General features: G+C 42.7%; 1 protein-coding gene across 2 annotated transcripts; it reads right to left on the bottom strand.

The window, feature by feature from the left end:
- Positions 1–5070: 5070 nt before the first annotated feature.
- On the bottom strand, positions 5071–21580 carry cd164 (CD164 molecule, sialomucin). 2 transcript variants are annotated; one of them, XM_024378312.2, is made up of 6 exons: positions 21365–21576; positions 20423–20485; positions 11687–11788; positions 10869–10973; positions 10630–10707; positions 5071–10471 (listed from the first exon to the last, which is right to left on the bottom strand). In XM_024378312.2, exons 1-6 carry the CDS (start codon positions 21432–21434, stop codon positions 10305–10307), a joined length of 585 nt encoding a protein of 194 aa, XP_024234080.1. In that variant the 5' UTR covers positions 21435–21576; the 3' UTR covers positions 5071–10304. The 2 variants fall into 2 exon arrangements, with proteins under 2 accessions (XP_024234080.1, XP_024234081.1); XM_024378313.2 differs by lacking the exon at positions 10869–10973 and having other exon boundaries at positions 21365–21580.
- Positions 21581–22320: the final 740 nt, after the last annotated feature.

The following is a 22320-nucleotide window of genomic DNA, read 5'->3' as shown; positions in this document are numbered from 1 at the left end:
CTCAGCATTACTCTGGACCCTGATCTCTCTTTTGAGGAACACATCAAGACTATTTCAAGGACAGTTTTTTCCATCTTCGTAACAATGCAAAAATCAGAAACTTTCTGTCCAAAAATGACGCAGAAAAGTTAATCCATGCTTTTGTCACTTCTAGATTAGACTACTGCAATGCTCTACTTTCCGGCTACCCGGATAAAGCACAAAATAAACTTCAGTTAGGGCTAAACATGGCTGCTAGAATCTTGACTAGAACCCCAAAATGTGATCATATTACTCCAGTGCTAGCCTCTCTACACTGGCTTCCTGTAAAGGCTAGGGCTGATTTCAAGGTTTTACTGCTAACCTACAAAGCATTACACGGGCTTGCTTCTACCTATCTCTCCGATTTGGTCCTGCCATACATTGTATTACTGTTAATGATATCTGGAAATGTGCATGTACACCCTGGCCCATCTACCGTTGCTTGCCCCAATTGTGACTTGTGCTCTGATATCTGCTGCACTGAATTCTGCTCTCGTAAAAGCCTGGGTCTTCTGCACGTTAACACTAGAAGCTTATTACCTAAAATGGATCAATTGAAAGTGTGGGTTCACAGTTCCAATCCCGATGTGTTTGGTCATTACTGAGACGTGGAGGGAAGAGTGTTTGAGAACTGATGTTAACCTTTCTGGTTATAACCTTTTTCGGCAAGACAGATCTTCCAAAGGTGGGGGAGTGGCAATTTTACCAAGGATCCCTTTCAGTGCTCGGTTGTCTTCACCAAGTCTGTCCCCAAACAATTTGATTTGCTAGTTTTAAGTATTAAACTTTCAAATGGCTTTTTGTCGACTGTTTGCTGGGTGTTATCGTCTTCCATCAGCACCGGTCTGTACCCTACCTAAGCTCTCTCCTGGCCCCTTACACCAAGTCTGAATTTGTCCTGCTAGGAGACCTAAACTGGGACATGCTTAAACCACTGGACCAAGTCCTAAAGCAATGGGACTCCCGTAGTCTTTCTCAGATTATTACCAGTCCCACCAGGTATGACTCCAAACACCCAGAAAAAATTACTGTTCTTAATGTTATCCTCACAAATAATCCTGATAGGTATCAGTCTGGTGTTTTCTGTAATGACCTTAGTGATCACTGTTTTACAGCCTGTGTTCGTAATGGCTGCTCAGTGAAACGACCTGTCCTGAATTTTTATAGACGCTTGCTAAAAAATTTTAATGAGCAAAAATGTAAAATGGGATTGAATCAGCTTGAAGATGCTTGGACCTTCTTTTTTGATGTTTTCAATGGTGTTGTTGACAAACACGACCCCCATAAAGAAAAGGAGAATTAAAAACAGGTTCAGCCCCTGGTTCGACCGTGATCTTGCAGAGTTACTCCACCTCAAGAATTGCATTTGGCGAAAGGCTTGGCACACGCATACTCAGGTTGACGCTCTTGTTCAGAGAAATGAGAAATACGTGCACTCAGGCTAAGGCCAAAGTTAGTTACTTTAAGGAGCAGATCTCTCTCTGTGGGTCTAACCCCAAGAAGTTCTGGAAAACTGTTAAAGATCTGGAGAATAAACCCTACAGTTGTCTATGTCCCTCAGCACATGGCTGAGCTCTTTAATCCCCACTTCATTAAGTCAGGATTGCTATTTGACTCAGCCATGCCTCCTTACCTGTCCAACATTTCCTCATCTCCCACCCCTTCTAATGCGACTTTCCCCCACGCTTCTCCCTCTTTTCCCCTGCCCCGCTACAAAGTTTCTCCCTGCAGGCAGTCACTGAGTCTGAGGTGCTAAAGGAGTTCCTGAAACCTGACCCCAAAAAACTATCTGGGTCAGATGGTTTAGACCTTTTCTTCTTTAAGGTTGCTGCCCCTATCATCCAAGCCTATCTCTGACCTTTTTTAACCTGTGTCTCCTTTCTGGGGAGGTTCCCATTGCTTGGAAGGCAGCCACGGTTCGTCCTTTATTTAAAGGGGGAGATCAAGCTGATCCTAACAGTGATAGGCCTATTTCTATTTTGACCTGTTTATCAAAAGTGTTTGAAAAACTTATCAATAATCAACTGACTGGCTTTCTTGATGTCTATAGTATTCTCTCTGATATGCAATCGGATTTCCGCTCAGGTTATGGATGTGTCACTGTAACCTTAAAGGTCCTCAATTATGTCACCATTGCCCTTGATTCTAAGCAATGTTGTGCTGCTATTTTTTATTGACTTGGCCAAAGCTTTTGATACGGTAGACTATTCCATTCTTGTGGGCCAGCTAAGGAGTATTGGTGTCTCTGAGGGCTCTTTGGCCTGGTTTGCTAACTACCTCTCTCAAAGAGTGCAGTGTGAAAAGTCAGAAAACCTGCTGTCTCAGCCACTGCCTGTCACCAAGGGATTTACATCAACAACATAGCTCAGGCATTAGGAAGCTCTCTCATTCATTTATATGCAGATGATACAGCATACTCAGTTGGTCCCTCCGTGGATTTGGTGTTAAACGCTCTACAACAAAGCTTTCTTAGTGTCCAACCAGCTTTCTCTGGCATTAACCTTGTTCTGAACACCTCCTAAACAAAGGTCATGTGGTTTGGTAAGAAGAATGCCCCTCTCCCCACAGGTATGATTACTACCTCTGAGGGTTTAGAGCTTGAGGAAGTCACCTTATAAAAGTACTTGGGAGTATGGCTAGACGATACACTGTCCTTCTCTCAGCACATATCAAAGCTGCAGGCTGAAGTTAAATCTAGACTTGGTTTCCTCTGTCGTAATCACTCCTCTTTCACCCCAGCTGCCAGACTAACCCTGATTCAGATGACCATCCTACTCATGCTAGAGTACAGAGACATCATTTATATATCGGGAGGTAAGGGTGCTCTCGAGCAGCTAGATGTTCTGCCAGTCACATTCTGATAAAGGTCCCCAAAGCGCACACATCCCTGGGTCGCTCCTCTTTTCAGTTCGCTGCAGTTAGCGACTGGAACGAGCTGCAACAAACACTCACTGGACAGTTTTTATCTCAATCTCTTCATTCAAAGACTCAATCATGGACCCTCTTACTGACAGTTGTGCCTGCTTTGTTGTCTCTACCTTCTTGCCCTTTGTCCTGTTGTCTGTGCCCAATAATGTTTGTACCATGTTTTGTGCTGCTACCATGTTGTGTTGCTACATGTTGTTGTCATATTGTGTTGCTGCCATGCTGTGTTGTCATGTGTTGCTGCCATGCTGTGTTGTCATGTGTTGCTGCCTTGCTATGTTGTTGTCTTAGGTCTCTCATTATGTAGTGTAGTCTCTCTTGTCATGATGTGTGTTTGCCTTTTGGTAGACAGTCATTGTAAATAAGAATTTGTTCTTAACTGACTTGCCTCGTTAAATAAAGGTTAAATAAAAAAAATAAAAAAAACATAACTACACATACGCTATGGTCACAAGACGCAGGCCTCCTAATTGTCCCTAGAATTTCTAAGCAAACAGCTGGAGGCAGGGCTTTCTCCTATAGAGCTCCATTTTTATGGAATGGTCTGCCTATCCATATGAGAGACGCAGACTCGGTCTCGACCTTTAAGTCTTTATTGAAGACTCATCTCTTCAGTAGGTCCTATTATTGAGTGTAGTCTGGCCCAGGAGTGTGAAGGTGAACGCAAAGGCACTGGAGCAACGAACCACCCTTGCTGTCTCTGCCTGGCCGGTTCCCCTCTCTCCCCCGGGATTCTCTGCCTCTAACCCGATTACGGTGGCTGAGTCACTGGCTAACTGGTTCTCTTCCATCATGTCCCTAGGAGGGGTGCGTCACTTGAGTGGGTTGAGTCATTGACGTTATCTTCCCGTTTGGCGCCCCCCTCGGGTTCCCTTCTGTCGCAGCCTCCAGTATTTATGCTGCAATAGTTTGTGTCGGGTGCTAGGGTCAGTCTGTTATGTCTGGAGTATTTCTCCTGTCTCATCCAGTGTCCTGTGTGAATTTAAGTATGCTCCCTCTAATTCTCTCTCTCTCCCTCCACTCCCAGAGGACCTGAGCCCTGGGACCATGCCTCAGGACTACCTGGCCTGATGACTCCTTGCTGTCCCCAGTCCACCTGGTCATGCTGCTGCTCCAGTTTCAACTGTTCTGCCTGCGGCTATGAAACCCTGACCTGTTCCCCGGATGTACTACCTTGTTCAGGACCTGCTGTTTTCGACTATCTCTCGCACCTGCTGTCTCTAACTTTGAATGCTCGGCTATGAAAAGCCAACTGACATTTACTCCTGAGGTGCTGATCTGTTGCACCCTCTACAACCACTGTGATTACTATTATCATTTGACCCTGCTGGTCATCTATGAACATCTTGGTCATGTTTTGTTATAATCTCAACCTGGCACAGCCATAAGAGGACTGGCCACCCCTCAGAGCCTGGTTCCTCTCTAGGTTTCTTCCTAGGTTCCTGCCTTCTAGTGAGTTTTCCCAAGCCACCGTGCTTCTACATCTGCATTGCTTGCTGTTTGGGGTTTAAGGCTGGGTTTCTGTACAGCACTTTGTGACGTCGGCTGATGTAAAAAGGGCTTTATAAATACGTTTGATTGATTTATGTTTTTAAGAGTCAGTGCTGCAGAGTAAAGCTGTTATAACCGGTTGCACCTCTACAGGCGTTGTGGGCAAAGTGACCCTTCCAGCACGTGGCTAGATCACCGACAGAGATGTGTTTGTTTGACAGTCGCTGACATCCACACCTTCACTAGGGGCCCTAAAATGTAGTCAGCAGCACTACTTCTTTATCTTAGTCCAGCATCTTTGCCTGTTTAGTTCTTCCGAATTCTGTGAGGTTTCAACGGCAGGTATTCTAGTGTCTTCCCTACTTACTTCTCTCTACCCTGTCCTAATTCTAAATCTGCTGGAGATCATTCTTTCTGAACTCTGTACCTTCTGTTGCTGAGGCAACCTGCCACATTATTTCATAGACAAGAGGTTAAAGATCCAAGTCCTGGTTTCCAAACTGTTTCACAAATATACAGCTCCATTGTAGCGGTCTTGAATTGTGGTTTACTGTATGTTCCACTGCATTCTGCCATAAGACTGTCCTGCTCAGAAACGTGAGAGAATTTACAGTAAATACAAAGACAAATAAATTGTTTAAGAATATTCAAACTTTATTGATTTTAACATCTTGAATCTAATGGCAAAACTAAAAAAGAAAACTTAAGTCAAAACAAGATTCCAGGCAAAAAGGACACATCAAACAAGCATAAACCATTAGAGTAGTAGGCATCCTGACTATATGCAACAGCAAGTGTCTGTCAACACATTAACCTGTGTGTCTGTGTGTGTGAGAGAGCGAGAGGAAATCTGAGGAATCATTCCATAAGACCTATGACTTTTTATTCAACAGGACTTAGATCAAGGTGGCATGTGGACATTGTTAAAAAGCAACAAAAAAAAAAACAGCTCCAGAGCTTCACACTAAATGACAGCTGCGTCCAGAGCCAGAGACATGTAAAGGTCAGCCAACTGGGTACAATACTAACGTACACCGTTGTTCCAGAGAACGCTACATTCTAGGGTCAAGAATGTAAATTCCATTTTAGGTTGGAATGTAGGCAAGTCATGGAATGCTTGGTGACAATATTTAGGACAATTTGCCATACTATGCATGTCTGTGGCTCTGGCCAGCTGACCCATTCTTCTGTGTCTGGTTTAGGCTCCCAAAGCAAAGTGTGATTGAGAAAACGAAGACAACATTTAAAAGATGCTCTTACAACACAAAGCATCTTTGATTTCATCTTTACAAGGGGTCTGAAAGTGCGGAGTCCCTTTGATATCTATTGGGTGTACTATCCCGTTACGACAAAAATAAAAACCTTCATTTATGTTCAACTGAGTAAGGCACTTTTCTTGAAAAGGTGCAGGGAGAGGAACTGTGTGACAGTCTACGGGCACTGGAAAAAATTGGCAACAATCAGAATATTTGTATCAGTTGCTGTGGGTACGTACTGGCGATGTCCTGTGACAGCTATTGAAAGAAAATACTATCTCTCTGCAAGATGGTGCCTTTCTACAGTAGGCAGTCATTTTAAATCAGTTTCAAAAACAAACATTGTGTCCTTAGGACTATGGCAAAAAGAGAAATAACAGGGAAGTAACAGTCAGAATGCTGGATTGATTCACAAATGCTTATCAGTTGCCACAGCATACTGTGAAGCTGTGAATGCAGTCAAGGCAAAACTAGATTGATACTTCTGACTTGCCATAGTTCGGGGGTCTTTGGGACGTAGCCTAATGCCGTTGGGTGACTGTAGATGAATATTGTAAAAGGCATGCTTAAAGCGATCAAGAAAAAAAACATAAAATCAGGGACAATGAAGGCCAAGGAAAGACGCATGCGCACATTTAAATGACATTGAGTGTGCTCATACAAAACAACCAAGTTATTTTTTTTTCCATCATTAGGAAAATATTGAGTTAAGAGTTCTCACAAGCATTCATACATTTTTGGAAGCAATACAAAAACGATAAGGCAAAAACTACAAAGCAAAGCTTCGTCAGTGCAACGCTCCATTTTCCATGCCAAGACTGAGGACTTTGGCTTTAATGCACATTTTTTAGGCATACTCTCCACTAGCATACTGTTTGACAAATTCATCAAGTGGTTATTTTAATTTTAAGTGTCTGAAGCCCCAAGAGCCTAATTCAAAATAAAACATTACAATTCCAAGCATTGGACATGCAAAAAATTACAAACAAAAACACAACCGAGTCTTGACATTGACAAGCCACTGCAAGCGAAAGCTATTGATAAAACACTAAAAAAGATCCATCATCTTGCCTTTACACGATTGAAAGTGGAAACCTTGAAGGTAGATCAACTGAAGGACATGACAGCTCTATGTACAAGGTGGACATCACACTGTTAGCAGCAAGCTAATCAAAGAACTAGACATACTGTACAAGCACTACATTTGGGAAACCTACAGTGCCTTGAGAAAGTATTCAAAACTCTGGACTTTTTCTACAATTTGTTGTGTTACGAAGTGGGTGTAAAATTGATTTCATTGTATTTTTTTTGCCAACGATCTAGACAAAATACGAACGTCAAAGCAGAAGAAAAATCCCCCCAAAACTTGTAGGAGTTTTGCACACCTGGATTGTGCAATTCGTGCACATTATTCAGCCATTTTCAAGTCTTGCCATAGATTTATGAGCAGATTTAAGTAAAAGCCCAACCAGGCCTCTCAGGAACATTCAAAGTTGTCTTGGTAGAAACTCCAGTGTATATTTGGCATTGTGTTTTAGGAATTGTCCTGCTGAAAGGTGAATTTGTCTCCCAGTGTGTTTGAAAGCAGACAACCAGGTTTCCCGCTATGATTTTACTTGTGCTTAGCTCTATTCCGTTTATTCTTATCCTAAAAAACTCCCTAGTCCTTGCTGAAGACAAGCATACCCATAGCATGATGTAGTCACCACCATGCTTGGAAATATGAAGAGTGGTACTCAGTGATGTGTTGGGAGTTTCCCCAAACATAATGCTTTGTATTCAGAACAAAGTGTCAAATTTCTTTTGCCTCATTTTTTGCAGTATTATTTTAGTGCCTTATTGCAAACAGGATTAATGTTTTGGATTATTTTTTATTCCTGTACAGGCTTCCTTCTTTTCACTCTGTCAATTAGGTTAGTATTGCGGAGCAACTAGAATGTTGTTGATCCATCTTGTTTTCTCCCATCAATCATTAAACTCTAACTGTTTTAGAATCACCATTGGCCTCGTGGTGAAATCCCTGAGCGGTTTTCTTCCTCTCCGGCAACTGAGTTAGGAAAGACGCCTGCATCTTTGTAGTGACTGGCTGTATTGACACACCAGCCAAAGTGTAATTAATAACCACCATGCTCAAAGGAATATTCAAATGTCTACTTTAATTATTTTTTTTACCCATCTTCCAATAGGTGCCCTTCTTTGTAAAACCTCGGGTCTTTGTGGTTGAATCTGTGCTTGAAATGAACTGAGGTTTGACCGAGGTACGTGTGGGGTTTTAGAGATGGAGTAGTCATTTAAAAATCATGTAAAACACTATTATTGTGCACAGAGTGAGTCCATGTCATTTACATGACTAGTTAAGCACATTTTTACCCCTGAACTTATTTAGGCTTGCCATAACAAAGGGGTTGAATACCTTTTGACTCGAGACACTTCAGATTTTCATTTTTAATTCATTTGTAAACATTTCTAAAAACATAATTCCACTTCAACATTTTGGGTATTGTGTGCAGATCAGTGATACAGCCTAAAATTGATTAAATTGAGATTTTGTAACAACACAATGTGGAAAAAGTCAAGGGGTGTCAATACTTTCTGAAGGAACTCCTCTCCTTGGCACTGCACTTAAAAAAGACAAAGCTCACTGGGAGAAAAGAAAACTCCCAAAATGAAAAGGACGACATCTCAACATTGCGCCCATTTTAAGTTCAGGGACCAGGTATTAGTTAGTTATTTGATCATTTCAAAACTATCAGTTCAATTTATGCATGACTCCAGGAAAAACAAATTTATTAAGAACTAAGCAAAAATGATTCTTCACTGTTAATTTTCAAAACACAGGCTATAAGGTTGTGCCTGTACAATATGAGGGGGACTAGCACTAGGGCGCTGTGGGAAACATTCAAAACTTCTGCCTGCATAGGTGACATCTCAACCAATGCCAATATAATCAATTGATACTGTAATAGGTCTTCATCCATCAAAGACCAAGATGAGGAACTAACGTATCGGTCTACTCTTCAATAATAAAAGGCTATTCAGTCCAGCTGGGATACTAGGGTTCTGCTGTTCAGGGTTGGGCCCAATTCATTGCAATTATTCAGCAAGTCAACTGAAATTGAAATCATTCCCAATCTTCTATGAGGAACATTTTGGAATTTCAGGTAACTACTTGGTTTGAGTGAATTAAAATGGGATTGAGAACCACCCTGGTTCTCTTCTCATCACCAATATCAGCACCGCATTACCGTGCCTGTCAACAGACTGCTTTTACTTCACAACAACGACACTCAGGCCTCAGCTAGGAGGAAGAGGAGCAACATCATAATTCTCACTCATCCCCTCTTTAAGTCACATTTAACATTAAAGGCACTTTACTGCTATGACTGTACGCATCAATAAGGTGTCTTATCTTCATCTCTTGAATTCATAATTAGACTTATTTAATCATTCTCATATATTTACTACAATCTTTTATCTGTAGAACCTTTCGACCATGTCCCAAAGACGTGACTCATTGCGATTGCCTTCCTGTCAAGGGAAGATCTCAAGTCTACAGACTGGACTCTTCACTGTGATCCGTTTGGCTGAAGCCGATAAAGACAGAGGGGGTTGTAGAAAGGGGGATTGATTTGGGTGTATTGCATTGAGCTGCTCTCTTGGCAGCGTGTGGTGTGTGCTGTGTCTTAACACCAAGGGTCTGACTCGTCCTCCGCTTCAGATGGAGGCATCTTCATACAGAATATAAACTTAAAGAATGGAGTACTGCTTCTAGTTCTCCTTTTGTTTGGACTTTCTATCATTTGATTATAACCCCTTTATATAGGTGTGAAAAACTCTGCCCAGATCTGTCCCACGACAAACAAGAATAAAAGCTATGCTGCATCATTCAGTCATCAAATTCTGAAAAATAACAGGGGAGGGGACCTCTGTTTCTGAAGCGTTACCAAGGTGCATGAAGGCCACAAGCTAATGCCATGGCAGCCCCACTATATTCCAACAGAACAGAAAGTATTTTACATAAATGACTGTTGGCTCGTTTTACCAGGCCAGGCAGGTAAAACATTCAAATGAAGGGCCAGGGGAGAGGAGCAGGAAATTAGGCTGATTTTTCTCCAGTCACAATGACTAACTGAATGAGGAGAGGGGGGAGTAGGAGAGGGGAAACACAGTGATGTAATTCTATGTGCTGAAGGCTGCACCAGGGTGTGAGAAATGCGTAGTGTACACATCCAGTAAAAGATGTGGCGCAAGTGTGGGTGTGTACCACAGGAGGTTGGTGGCACCTTAATTGGGGAGGACGGGCTCGTGCTAATGGCTAGAGTGGAATGGTATCCAATACATCCAACGCATGGTTCCCATGTGTTTGCAGCCATTATTATGAGCCGTCTTATCCTCAGCAGCCTTCTGTTGTGTGTATAGTTTACAGCCCATGTGTATTCAGGCTACAGGCCTAAACCACAAGTTGCCAGCACAATGCAATGAGGAGTGGAGATTGTGGGAGAAACACTGTTTGAGAGAATCACAATGGCCAAGGGTTAGGGGGTTGATATTAGGAGGTTCCAGCTGGCCCGGGAGGGGTGGGGGGCCAGAGTAGGTGTTGGTGTGGGTCCTTCAGAGGGTGTGGTAGTTGCGGTCCTTGGACTTGCAGAACTTGTAGAGGAAGAAGAGCACAGCCTGCAGGCCCAGGACCAGCACGATGCCCCCAATGAAGCTCGCTGCGTCAAACGTTGCTTTCTTATGAGGTGCAGGAGAGGGCACCACTGGTGACGCAGTGCTGTCTGCACAGGGTGGGAGTGAGAGCCAAGTCATACCACTGTATCACCACTAGCCTTTAGGGCCATGTAGAACCACAAACATATTGATAATACACTGGCGGAATTTACTTTTGATTAAGTAATATGATATGATTTCAGACTGGGCTGGCATGGGAACTTACTTGAAGCAGTCGTTGTGTCAGAGACTGGGACGGTGCCGTTAGTGGGCAGGGCGGTTGGTACTGCAGTAGTCAGGTTAGCTGGGCACAGCAGTAAGATATCAGTTTAATACCATTTCACCACTTACAAAAACAGTTGACCATTTCCCCATATTTAGGTTTGACATTACAACCATCCGGCCACCCAGTAGACACACACTGATTAGAAGGGAGCAGCTGAGAGGCTGGTTTTCGCTGGTTACCTGTGGTGGACTCAGTGGTGGAGCTGTTAGTGACATTGATGACCGTAGGGATAGCAGACATGGTGGGGGTAGTAGGTTTGGCTGAACTTGAAATGAAAGGCTCCACTGAAGAAACCGACACAGAGAGAGACAGAGTATAAAGCAGGGCTGTGACGATTTCAGTATTGTAATATTTTTTCCAAGGCAAAAATGAAAACACAAAGCAGACCTAACACACTACAGTCCTGCTGTGCGTAAAATATTGTGCGCCATTGCTTGGAAAATAAACTCTGGACTCTGGATGAGAACCGTTCGTTTCCAACATTAGGGCTGTTAACCGAAAGAAGTTAAATCCACTTTGCGTTTTGTTTCCTTGCCATAATACTAATGAGTATCGCGATACTGGTATCATCCCGGGCCTAGTATAAAGCAGGGAAGAAAGAGACAGGCTACATCTGGATAGTCCCAAAATGCCTCCCGCATTCCCCTCCTGCCTTCCATTATGATCTGACAGGATTTGGTAGGTGAATGTAATAGCGTGAATTCATACAATTAGCTTTCACCCATCTAATCCTTTTGGACTGGTGGAAAGACAAGGGAGGAGGAAGGCAGCGACAAAGCAATTAGGAAAGGAGGGAAGCATTTCAGAGTATTGAGAGAAAGCAACTGACACCACATAACAGAGATATAGAATGTCTCCATATGCCTAGATCCGTCACTTTCTGTTGAAGACCAGTCCTGTGTCATGTTAAATAAGTGACAGTGACTGGAATAACAAAGCACATGTAATCCCTCTGGAGAAGCCTTTAACTGAACCAGGTGATGGTATTGGACTTTACCTGAGCAGGTTTCATTGGAGCAGGCCCCTATGGTCATGTTCTGACTGTTTACGGAGGTGACGTTGACACAGGAGGCATTGGAGACATCTGGAGTTGCTGTAACTGAACAGAGGGGATCAAAGGAACAAACAAGCACCAATGAAAGACTTAGTGCTCTACTGGAAAACTAAGACAAGAAAACGTGTTCAGGAATCTTTAGGAAAAGTATATTAATCCTGACACCATAGGGAACATGAGCCATTTAAGAACACAAGGGCTGCATTCCAAACACTTAAGACACACCCTATCCCCTCAGCCCTCAAATTAAATGGACACTTGCAGGGTAAGGGAGGAAGGAATGATTTTAAAAATGGACCGCCCTTGCACAGAAATTCGTCACTCATTCATCCCGCGATGATTGTGTTTTCAGCCACTGGTAGCTTGTGGGTGCTTTACATATGCTACAGTCAATTATGATTGCACGTCTACTTAAAATGAACTGTATAAATAATTAATATATGCCTACTATATGATAGCTAATTAATTAGCTAACTAATGGTTACCCTGCCTAGCTGGAACTTCTGAAGAAGGAAAATGTTTTATTTCTACATTTTCCAAAAACATCATTACATTTACAATGCCGTCATGTGCATTAGTAGCACAATTTATAACTTATTTACATTTGTTTTTACTTACACTTTAATGTTGACGTTTTCATTTTTGGCAGACGTTTCTTAGCGGATGGACAATCGTCGCAAATTGAAATAGAGAGTTTCAGTCCCCAAAGTGAACATAATTGTACACTCGCAAACGCGACTAAAAACGAGGGCAGAAGGGCTTACATTTTAAAACTCGCCTTGCTTGGCGAATCATTTGGACCGCCCTCCAAGATGGTGACAGCGATTCCCCCAAGGGCACAAGGCGAGGTTAAGTGGACGAGGGTGTGTCTTTTAAGAGTTTGAACCACAGCCAAGTATTATCTTGTTTTCAGTCAAATGGGATGGGCTTGTCAGCTCAGGAGTCTAGTGCGAGTTCAGTCATTCTCCTTCCTGGAAAGTCAGAAATCATAGCCAGCCCCCTTCCCCACTGCATGATCTTTCCCATTACTGATTAAGCCAAGGGGGTGGATAGATACACCACCTTTTCAAAAGTTTGGGGTCACTTAGAAATGCCCTTGTTTTTTTGAAAGAAAATTACATTTTTTTGTCCATTAAAATAACATTAAATTGATCAGAAATACAGTGTAGACAACGTTAATGTTGTAAATTACTATTGTTGCTGGAAACAGCAGATTTTACATGTGATATCTACAGAGACCCATTATTAGCAACCATCCTGTGTTCCAATGGCACGTTGTGTTAGCTAATCCAAGTATCACTTTAAAAGGCTAATTGATCATTAGAAAACCCTTTTGTAATTACGTTAGCATAGTTAGCAAACTGCTGTGCTCCAATCAAGTTGTAGAAACATCAAGGATGATCAATGGAAACAGGATGCACCTAAGCTCAATTTCCAGTCTCATAGCAAAGCGTCTGAACACTTAAGTTTATACATATGTTTTTTTAAATTATCAATTTGCAAAAACGTCATGAAACCCATTTTCGCTTTGTGATTATGGGGTATTGTGTAGATTTTTTATTTGTTTTAAACCTACAGGTGATTTCTCTCATGCTCATACTGTTCTGAAACTTTGAGCACTCCCACTAACCTTGTCTTGAAGTTGAGAATCTTAATTGCATACTCCTCGCATTCTCTCCTTCTCAAAACCCCACTGGAGGAGCAGGTCAGAGGGGAGGGACCTCTGGTTCTCTCATCCAGTGGGGTTTTGAGGAGGAGACGAGAGGACAAGAGGAGCATGCAATTAAGGTCATCCGTGTGTGACCCCACTCACTATCAGTGTGTGTGTGTGTGTGTAAGGCAGACTTTTCCATTGGTGGAGGGGGTAGAGGTCGCTGTTACCTCACAGGCAGCTATGAAAGGTGGAGCTCACTAACACACATTCCAGAAGGATCTTGACATCAGTGTGAGCCGAACCCACTGCAAGGGGCATCCAGTGAGAGATCGGAGGGAAGGGGATTGTCAGAGGGGAATTCCTTAAAGAGCCAAGTGCTGCATAACGCTTTATGTTTCTTACATTCAGACCAGTACACTTTGAGCTAAACCAGCTGACACGTGTAGCTCATTGGGATTAAACTACAGCCTTCAGAACAAAAATGGAGCCCCTCTGACGCCTATGTGTTTACATGAAATCCCTAAACCAATGATAAATCTGGTAATAACAGTGGGGCTTGCAGTAACTCACCACAATGAGCTGGGTCATTACCTAGGCCTAAGTGAGCTGGGTCTGTATTGTAGCCAACTTTAGAATGTCCTTCTCCACAGTCAGTCTGTGTGAACTTCCAGATTTAGTTCATATCTAATTGGTGATCCTGTTGTAGGGCTTGTGAAAAGCATTAGTTCAGACCTCCGACCTACTGTGTGGTGAGAGACGGTTAGTTCTGGTGTGAGAGAGAGACTACCGAGTTATTAGTTCTGGTGTGTGACAGCACTGTGAGGATTTTGTCTGTCAGTCATTAACCAGGTTTCCATCCACAGATTTTAATCAGAATAAAGTCATACCTTACTAAAAAAATATATAATTCACGACAGCTGTGATGGAAACAAGTAATTAAGGTACAATTAATTAAATATATATATGCGACAGAACTGGTTTGTTCGACATTGTGGGATCTTTGTCTTGTAAAATTAATTACGGGAGAAATGGAGGTGGAAACACCTTTATGTGCAAATATTGATATCAAATTGTATTAGTCACATGTGCCGAATACAACAGACCTTACAGTGAAATGCTTAATTACAAGCCCCTAACCAACAATGCAGTAAAAAATTTTTTAAAAAACAAGATACAGATAAGAAATTAAAGTAAACAGTAAAATAACATTAGCGAGACTATATACAGGGGGGTACCGGTACAGAGTCAATGTGCGGGGGCACCGGTTAGTTGAGGTAGTATGTACATGCAGGTAAAGTTATTAAAAGTGACTATGCTTAGATGATAACAGAGTAGAAGTGGTGTAAAGGGGGGCAATGCAAATAGTCTGGGAGGCCATTTGATTAGATGTTAGAGTCTTTAGGCTTGGGGTTAGAAACTGTTTAGAAGTCTCTTGGACCTAGACATGGCGCTCCAGTACCGCTTGCTGTGCGGTAGCAGAGAGAACAGTCTATGACTAGGGTGGCTGGAGTCTTTGACAATTTTTAGGGCCTTCCTCTGACACCGCCTGGTATAGAGGTCCTGGATGGCAGGAAGCTTGGCCCCAGTGATGTACTGGGCCGTACGCACTACCCTCTGCACCTTGCGGTCGGAGGCCAAGCAGTTGCCATACCAGGCAGTGATGCAACCATGCTCTCGATGGTGCAGCTGTAGAACCTTTTGAGGATCTGAGGACCCATGTCAAAATTTCAGTCTCCTGTGTGGGAATAGGCTTTGTCGTGCCCTCCTCACGACTGTCTTGGTGTGCTTGGACCATGTTAGTTTGTTGGTGATGTGGACACCAAGGAATTGAAGCTCTCAATCTGTTCCACTGCAGCCCTGTTGATGAGAATGGGGGCATGCTCGGTCCTCCTTTTCCTCTAGTCCACAATCATCTCCTTTGTCTTGATCACGTTGAGGGATAGGTTGTTGTCCTGGCACCACACGGCCAGGTGTCTGACCTCTCTATAGGATGTCTTACCATTGTCGGTGATCAGGCCTACCACTATTGTGCCATCGGCAAACTTGGTGTTGGAGTCGTGCTTGGCCGTGCAGTCATGAGTGAACAGGGAGTACAGGAGGGGACTGAGCACGAACCCCTGAGGGGCCCCTGTGTTGAGGATCAGCATGGTGGATGTGTTGTTACCTACCCTTACCACCTGGGGGCGGCCTGTCAGGAAGTCCAGGATCCAGTTGCAGAGGGAGGTGTTCAGTCCCGGGGTCCTTAGCTTAGTGATGAGCTTTGAGGGCACTATGGTGTTGAACACTAAGCTGTAGTCACATAGGTGTTCCTTTTGTCCAGGTGGGAAAGGGCAGTGTGGAGTGCAATAGAGACTGCGTAATCTGTGGATCTGTTACGAGTGGTATACAAAATTGGAGTGGGTCTAGGGTTTCTGGGATAATGGTGTTGATGTGAGCCATGACCACCCTTTCAAAGCACTTCATGGCTACAGACGTGAGTGCTACGGGTCGGTGGTCATTTAGACAGGTTACCTTAGTGTTCATGGACACAGGCACTATGGTGATCTGTTTGAAACATGTAGGTATTACAGACTCGGACAGAGAGAGGTTGAAAATGTCAGTGAAGACACTTGAAAATTGGTCAGCGCATGCTTGCAGTACCTGTCCTGGTAATCCGTCTGAACCTGCGGCCTTGTGAATGTTGACCTGTTTTAAGGGCTTATTCACGTCGGCTGTGGAGAGCGTGATCACAGTCTTACAGAACAGCTGATGCTCTCATGCATGTTTCAGTTCCATTTGCCTCGAAGCGAGCACAGAAGTAGTTTAGCTCGTCTGGTAGGCTTGTCACTGGGCATCTCTCGACTGTGCTTCCCTTTGTAGTCTGCAATGGTTTGCAAGCCCTGCCACATCCGACGAGCGTCAGAGCCGGTGTAGGACGATTCGATCTTAGTCCTGTGTTGACGCTTTGCCTGTTTGATTGTTCATCGGAGGGCATAGCGGGATTTCTTATAAGCTTCCGGATTAGAGTCTCGCTTCTTGAAAGCAGCAGCTCTAGCCTTTAGCTCAGTGCGGATGTTGCCTGTAATCCTTCTGGTTGGGGTGTGTATGTACAGTCACTGTGGGGACGACGTCGTCGATGCACATATTGATGAAGCCAATGACTGATGTGGTGTACTCAATGCCATTGGAGGAATCCCGGCACATATTCTAGTCTGTGCTAGTAAAACAGTCCTGTAGCTTAGCATCTGCTTCATCTGACCACTTTTAAAAATTGATCTAGTCACTGGTACTTCCTGCCTTAATTTTTGCTTGTAAGCAGGAATAAGAAGGATAGAATTATGGTCAGATTTGCAACATGGAGGGTGAGGGAGAGCTTTGTATGCGTCTCTGTGTGTGGAGTAAAGGTGGTCCAGAGTTTTTTTTCTTCTGGTTGCACATTCAACATGCTGATAGAAATGTGGTAAAATGGATTTAAATCCCCAGCTACTATGAGCGCTGCCTCTGGGTGAGCATTTTCTTGTTTGCTTATGGCAGAATACAGATAAACTATCTAGGTAGATCGTGTGTTCTACAGCTTATCATGAGATACTCTACCTCAGGCGAGCAAAACCTCCAGACTTCCTTAGATCTAATGCGCCAGCTGTTATTTACAAAAATACATAGCCCGCCACCCCTTGTTTTACCAGACGCTGCTGTTCTAACCTGCCGGTACAGCGTTTAAGCAGCCAGCTGAATGTTCATAGTGTAGTCGTTCAGCCATGACTCTGTGAAGCACAAGATATTACAGTTTTGAAACACTTTTAGTGTCGCTGATGCATACAAGCCGCTGATGCACGCCTTTGGAACATCTGCATAAAAAAAAAATCTAATAAATTCATTATCAATTTTAGGCAGGTCGAAAGAAACATGATACGAATAAAATGTACAGTTGAAGTCATAAGTTTACATACACCTTAGCCAAATACATTTAAACTGAGTGTTTCACAATTCCTGACATTTAATCCTAGTAAAATTTCCCCGTCTTTAGGTCAGATAGGATCACCACTTTATTTAAGAATGTGAAATGTCAGAATAATAGTACAGAGAATTATTTATTTCAGCTTTTATTTCTTTCATCACACTCCCAGTGGGTCAGAAGTTTACATGCTACCAAATATGAATTGTGTATTGCCTTTAAAATTGTTTAACTTGGGTCAAACGTTTAGGGTAGCCTTCCACAACCATCCTACAATAAGTTGGGTGAATTTTGGCCCATTCCTCCTGACAGAGCTGGTGGAACTGTCAGGTTTGTAGGTCTCCTTGCCTCATTTTCTACAGGATTGAGGTCAGGGCTTTATGATGGCCACTCCAATACCTTGACTTTGTTGTCCTTAAGCCATTTTGCCACAACTTTGGAAGTATGCTTGGGGTCATTATCCATTTGGAAGACCCATTTGAGACCAAGCTTTAACTTCCTGACTGATGTCTAAAGATGTTGCTTCAATATATCCACATAATTTTCACTTTTCATGATGCTATCAACCCTGTGCTTCACGGTTGGGATGGTGTTCTTCGGCTTGCAAGCATCCCCCTTTTCCCTCCAAACATTATGATGGTCATTATGGCCAAACAGTTCTATATATATTTTTGTCCCCATGTGCAGTTGCAAACCGTAGTCTGGCTTTTTTATGGCGGGTTTGTAGCACTGGCTTCTTCCTTGCTGAGCGGCCTTTCAGGTTGTCGATATAGGACTCATTTTACTGTGGATATAGATACTTTTGTACCTATTTCCTCCAGCATCTTCACACGGTCATTTGCTGTTGTTCTGGGATTTATTTGCATTTTTCACACCAAAGTACGTTCATCTCTAGGAGTAAGACCGCGTCTCATTCCTGAGTGGTATGACAGCTGCATGGTCCCTTGGTGTTTATACTTGCTTCAGGCATTTGGAAATTGCTCTCAAGGATGAACCAGACTTGTGAAGGTCTACAATTTTTTTTGATATCTTTTGATTTTCCCATGATGTCAAGCAAAGAGGCACCGAGTTTGAAGGTAGGCCTTGAAGTACATCCACAGGTACACCTCCGATTCACTCAAATTATGTCAATAAGCCTATCAGAAGCGTCTAAAGCCATGACATCATTTTCTGGAATTTTCCAAGCTGTTTAAAGGCACAGTCAACTTAGTGTATGTAAACTTCTGACCCACTGGAATTGTAATACAGTCAGTTTATAAGTCAAATATATCTGTCCAAACAATTGTTGGAAAAATGACTTGTCATGCACAAAGTAGATGCCCTAACCGACTTGCCAAAACTATAGTTTGTTAACAAGAAATTTGTTGAGTGGTTGAAAAACGAGTTTTAATGACTCCGACCTAAGTGTATGTAAACTTCCCGACTTCAACTCTATTTCAGTAAAACAGGATAGGAGTATGTTATCTGGCTATACGCCATGCCATAGGCCAGGATTGCCCAATTGGCGGCCCACGGGCCTAATTTGGCCCGCTTACGCTCCGTTCCTTGCCTCAGGCTGCACACGCTGGTCTCTTTTCAAGTGATCATATTTCACCCTAATATGCAACATGTTTCGATTTAGAAGGGCCTATTAACAAATGGGCAGGAGCAGGATAAAAAAAAAAAGATGTCCATATGCACTCAAATAGCAAAAGGAAGCTGCTGTCCCGCAGATCATTTTTCAAATCATGCCGGGTAGGCTACGCCGGTTTTATAGTGCAGCTGAGAAATAAATACAGTAGCAGCTGGGATCATCCTCTTTTTAGTGGCAACTGCCAAAACTGAGGGCCTACACTCAGCTCAGTCCACATAATCATGGAGGATAATGTGCCTGAACAGAAGGTTCCAACTTACCACACCCACAATTCAGATAGTCCTATAATACCGTTTATGTAGTTTGCTATGTTGAAGTAAATTATGCAAATCATGATGACAGACACACAGGCTCTCTCTAAAAACATCCCACAACCCTACATAGCTTAAATGGCACCTCCTAAAACACACAATCGGATTTGCTCTGCTTGCTCTCAGCATCGCACACACACACACAGGCACGCACATACCTGGGAATGACGCACCTGTTCACCTTTATTACTCAGCAGTGTGTCATGGGCAATGATCTGGGCTTGGCTTAAAAACCCAATTAAAACAACCTGTAACTGCAATTCACTGGGCTGATAACATCCACAGGCAAACAGAGTTACGATGCGGCAGTCAGAGCAGCAGGCTGGCTATATAAACACTTATAAACTAGGTGGTTAGAGCCCTGAATGCTGATTGATATACCACGTCTGTCAGCCAGACCATATACCACAGGTATGACAAAACATTCTTTTTACTGCTCTAATTACATTGATAACCAGTTAATAATAGCAATAATGCAGCTCGAGGGTTTGTGGTATATGGCACTCCGCAATGTCGTGCCTAAGAACAATCCTTAGGCGTGGTATACTGGCCATATACCACACCACCTCGTGCCTTATTGTTTAATTATAGTGTATGACTCAGGCATCTAGGAGCTTAGTATACCACACCATCGACTAAAGCCTAAAAACGAACAAACCTCCCCACTGGAGATTGAGACCACAATATCAAGATAGTCTGACCAGGTATTGCCATTATCGTAATGAGATAATTGTGTAGCAAAGTGTTCTTGTCCAAGGACCAGCAGATATCTCTACTCTCTAAAATGGCTGGTGTGGAAGAAATTAGGCTAAATGTCCTAGTAGCTTCCTAAACTACATAAGCAGACACTTTTACTAAGGACACACATTTCTCTGTTCACTGCCTTGCCCAAACTGCCCATTGTCCCAGTCTTTGACTTGCATTTCAAAATGGCTACCTCTTGATCCTTTGGAATGACATTGTCAAAAAACAGAATCAACTGGCTTACAAGGTACCTGAAAGATAACGATACTGTCTAGTAGTTTAATGTTCCTAAATTAAAAGTTCAGTATGGCTCAGGAAATTGTAGGCTTAAGCTTACATGCCAAAATGTATGACTCTTCACCACAATATCATGCATGCAGGAGCAGGAAAAGTAGGTACTTACATGTGCAGTTCATCCATTGACAGTCACCAACACATGCGTCACAATCAAATGTAGCACATTCAACTGAAACGGGAAACATTAATTAACATAAGTAATTACAAGTGTATAACTAAGGTTAGATGTAATAGAGGGAATTTGCCCAACTTTGACGGATATAGACCTAATTGGACCTGCCAGGGAGATATTTACTAGGCAAAACATTACTCATCAAATGTATGCAACGTTAAATCGTTAGTCACAGGGAGTGGTAAAGTTACTCAGCGATTCCTTGTACACGAAATCAGTCTAACCTTACGAGGTGAGAAAGGTCATGTCAACATCAAGTGCATTACATTTAAAATACCTGTGTCAATGAGGGACTTTAATATTGTCCCTCTGTTCGTGTGACTTGTGTAGCTTCATAGCTAACTAACTTGAGCTTCATAACGCAACATAACTCTAATGTGACGCAAGGCTGACAGGCTTGTTGTTGCATATGATAACAGCCAGCTGGTCATGGGCAATGAGAGAATAGCTGGCCGATTCACTAACCACCCATTTTCGGAAGTTGTTGTGAAAGGGTAAATTAAAAGCGACACATTTGCCTGTAAGTTCAGGGTTGCTGGCTAGCGTTAGTATGTTTCTTCTAAAAGCTAGTTGGAGGACGATAACGTGGGTTGCTTGATATGTCGCGCTAGCTGGCTAAACTCCGCACATATCCTTAGAAAAACCAACTAGCTTGACATGATTTGACAACACGTGGAATTCGCACAAATAATTTAAACAAACTGTTTGCAGTCACATTCGGGGGAACTAGATAGACATGTGACATAAATATGCACTCAAACGTCTCGCGCAGTTACCTCTCCTTAGTTAGCTAGCTAACGTTAGCTCGCTCGCTGGCTTTCCAATGCAGAAAGCGCAAGAACAGGTTGTGCTGTGCTTTGTAGGTCGCAAACTTACCTACGTCTGCAGTTGTTGTTGCACTCACCAATGCGAGTACCAATGTAACGTACACAAGTTTTAAAAACATGTTGTTTAATTTCTATTTTTCCTCAATTTGTTCGACCCGAATTTTAGTCGCGAGAGATATGGATATCTGCTGGATACGGGGCTTGTTGCTAACTTGCTACTTCCTTCTACACAGGTCATGTGGCACTTTTTATTGCTTGCTTGCAGGGAGGGGTAAAGAGATGTGTCGTGAAGTGAGACGTCCAGTACTGACTTTATTTCACAGTATGGCCTAGGCCTACTGTGCTTAAAAACACGGACCTCCTGTTTATACTACTTCACTGCAGAGTGGCACAGTTATAATAACTTGTCTCGGGTAAGTGGCAACGTGTTTTCTTCTGAAAGAAACTCACACCTGTCATGAATCACAATTGAAATAACCAGATTATTTAATTATTGCGTATCATCTGCTGATATAGAATCACTTGCAAATTGTTGATGAAACAAACAGATAATACATTCCAACCAACTCACAGCCCCTTGTTATAACTATTTTATTTTATTCTGTTCTGACTGTACACTACAGTGCAGGCATTTGGACAGCAGGCCTACTGTTTTTGTGGCCTCTTAGGTCAAGATACCATTTCCTGTATAGTCCACCACCACAAAATCACATATCTAGAGGACTAGAAATGCCACAAGTCTTTTGTTTTGACTAGTCTGCTTTGATTTACTCAAAAGAGGGATTGAATCAACAAGTCATTTTTAGGGGGGAATGATTGTTTCACATATACAGGGTACACTACATCTCTATCTAGCTTTCATTTCTGGTGCGAAAAAAGCTACAGTTGAAGTCTTAAGTTTACATACACTCAGGTTGGAGTCATTAAAAGTAGTTTTTCAACCACTCCACAAATTTCTTGTTAACAAACTATAGTTTTGGTAAGTCGGTTAGGATATCTACTTTC

This window comes from Oncorhynchus tshawytscha, linkage group LG18, assembly GCF_018296145.1.
Source record: "Oncorhynchus tshawytscha isolate Ot180627B linkage group LG18, Otsh_v2.0, whole genome shotgun sequence".
In the NCBI taxonomy this organism is placed as follows: Eukaryota; Metazoa; Chordata; class Actinopteri; order Salmoniformes; family Salmonidae; genus Oncorhynchus; species Oncorhynchus tshawytscha.
Note: the sequence above shows the minus strand (reverse complement) of the source record. Positions and strands in the feature narration are given on the sequence as shown.

What these genes read in the sequence shown, in the direction of transcription:
- cd164 (XM_024378312.2), bottom strand. Translation starts at nt 21,434, where the DNA reads ATGTTTTTAAAACTTGTGTACGTTACATTGGTACTCGCATTGGTGAGT. An exon ending in CTCCAATGAAACCTGCTCAG is followed by an intron (nt 10,974 to 11,686) that starts GTAAAGTCCAAT and finishes CGGTTTCTTCAG; the next exon opens with TGGAGCCTTTCATTTCAAGT. An exon ending in TGACACAACGACTGCTTCAA is followed by an intron (nt 10,472 to 10,629) that starts GTAAGTTCCCAT and finishes CACCCTGTGCAG; the next exon opens with ACAGCACTGCGTCACCAGTG.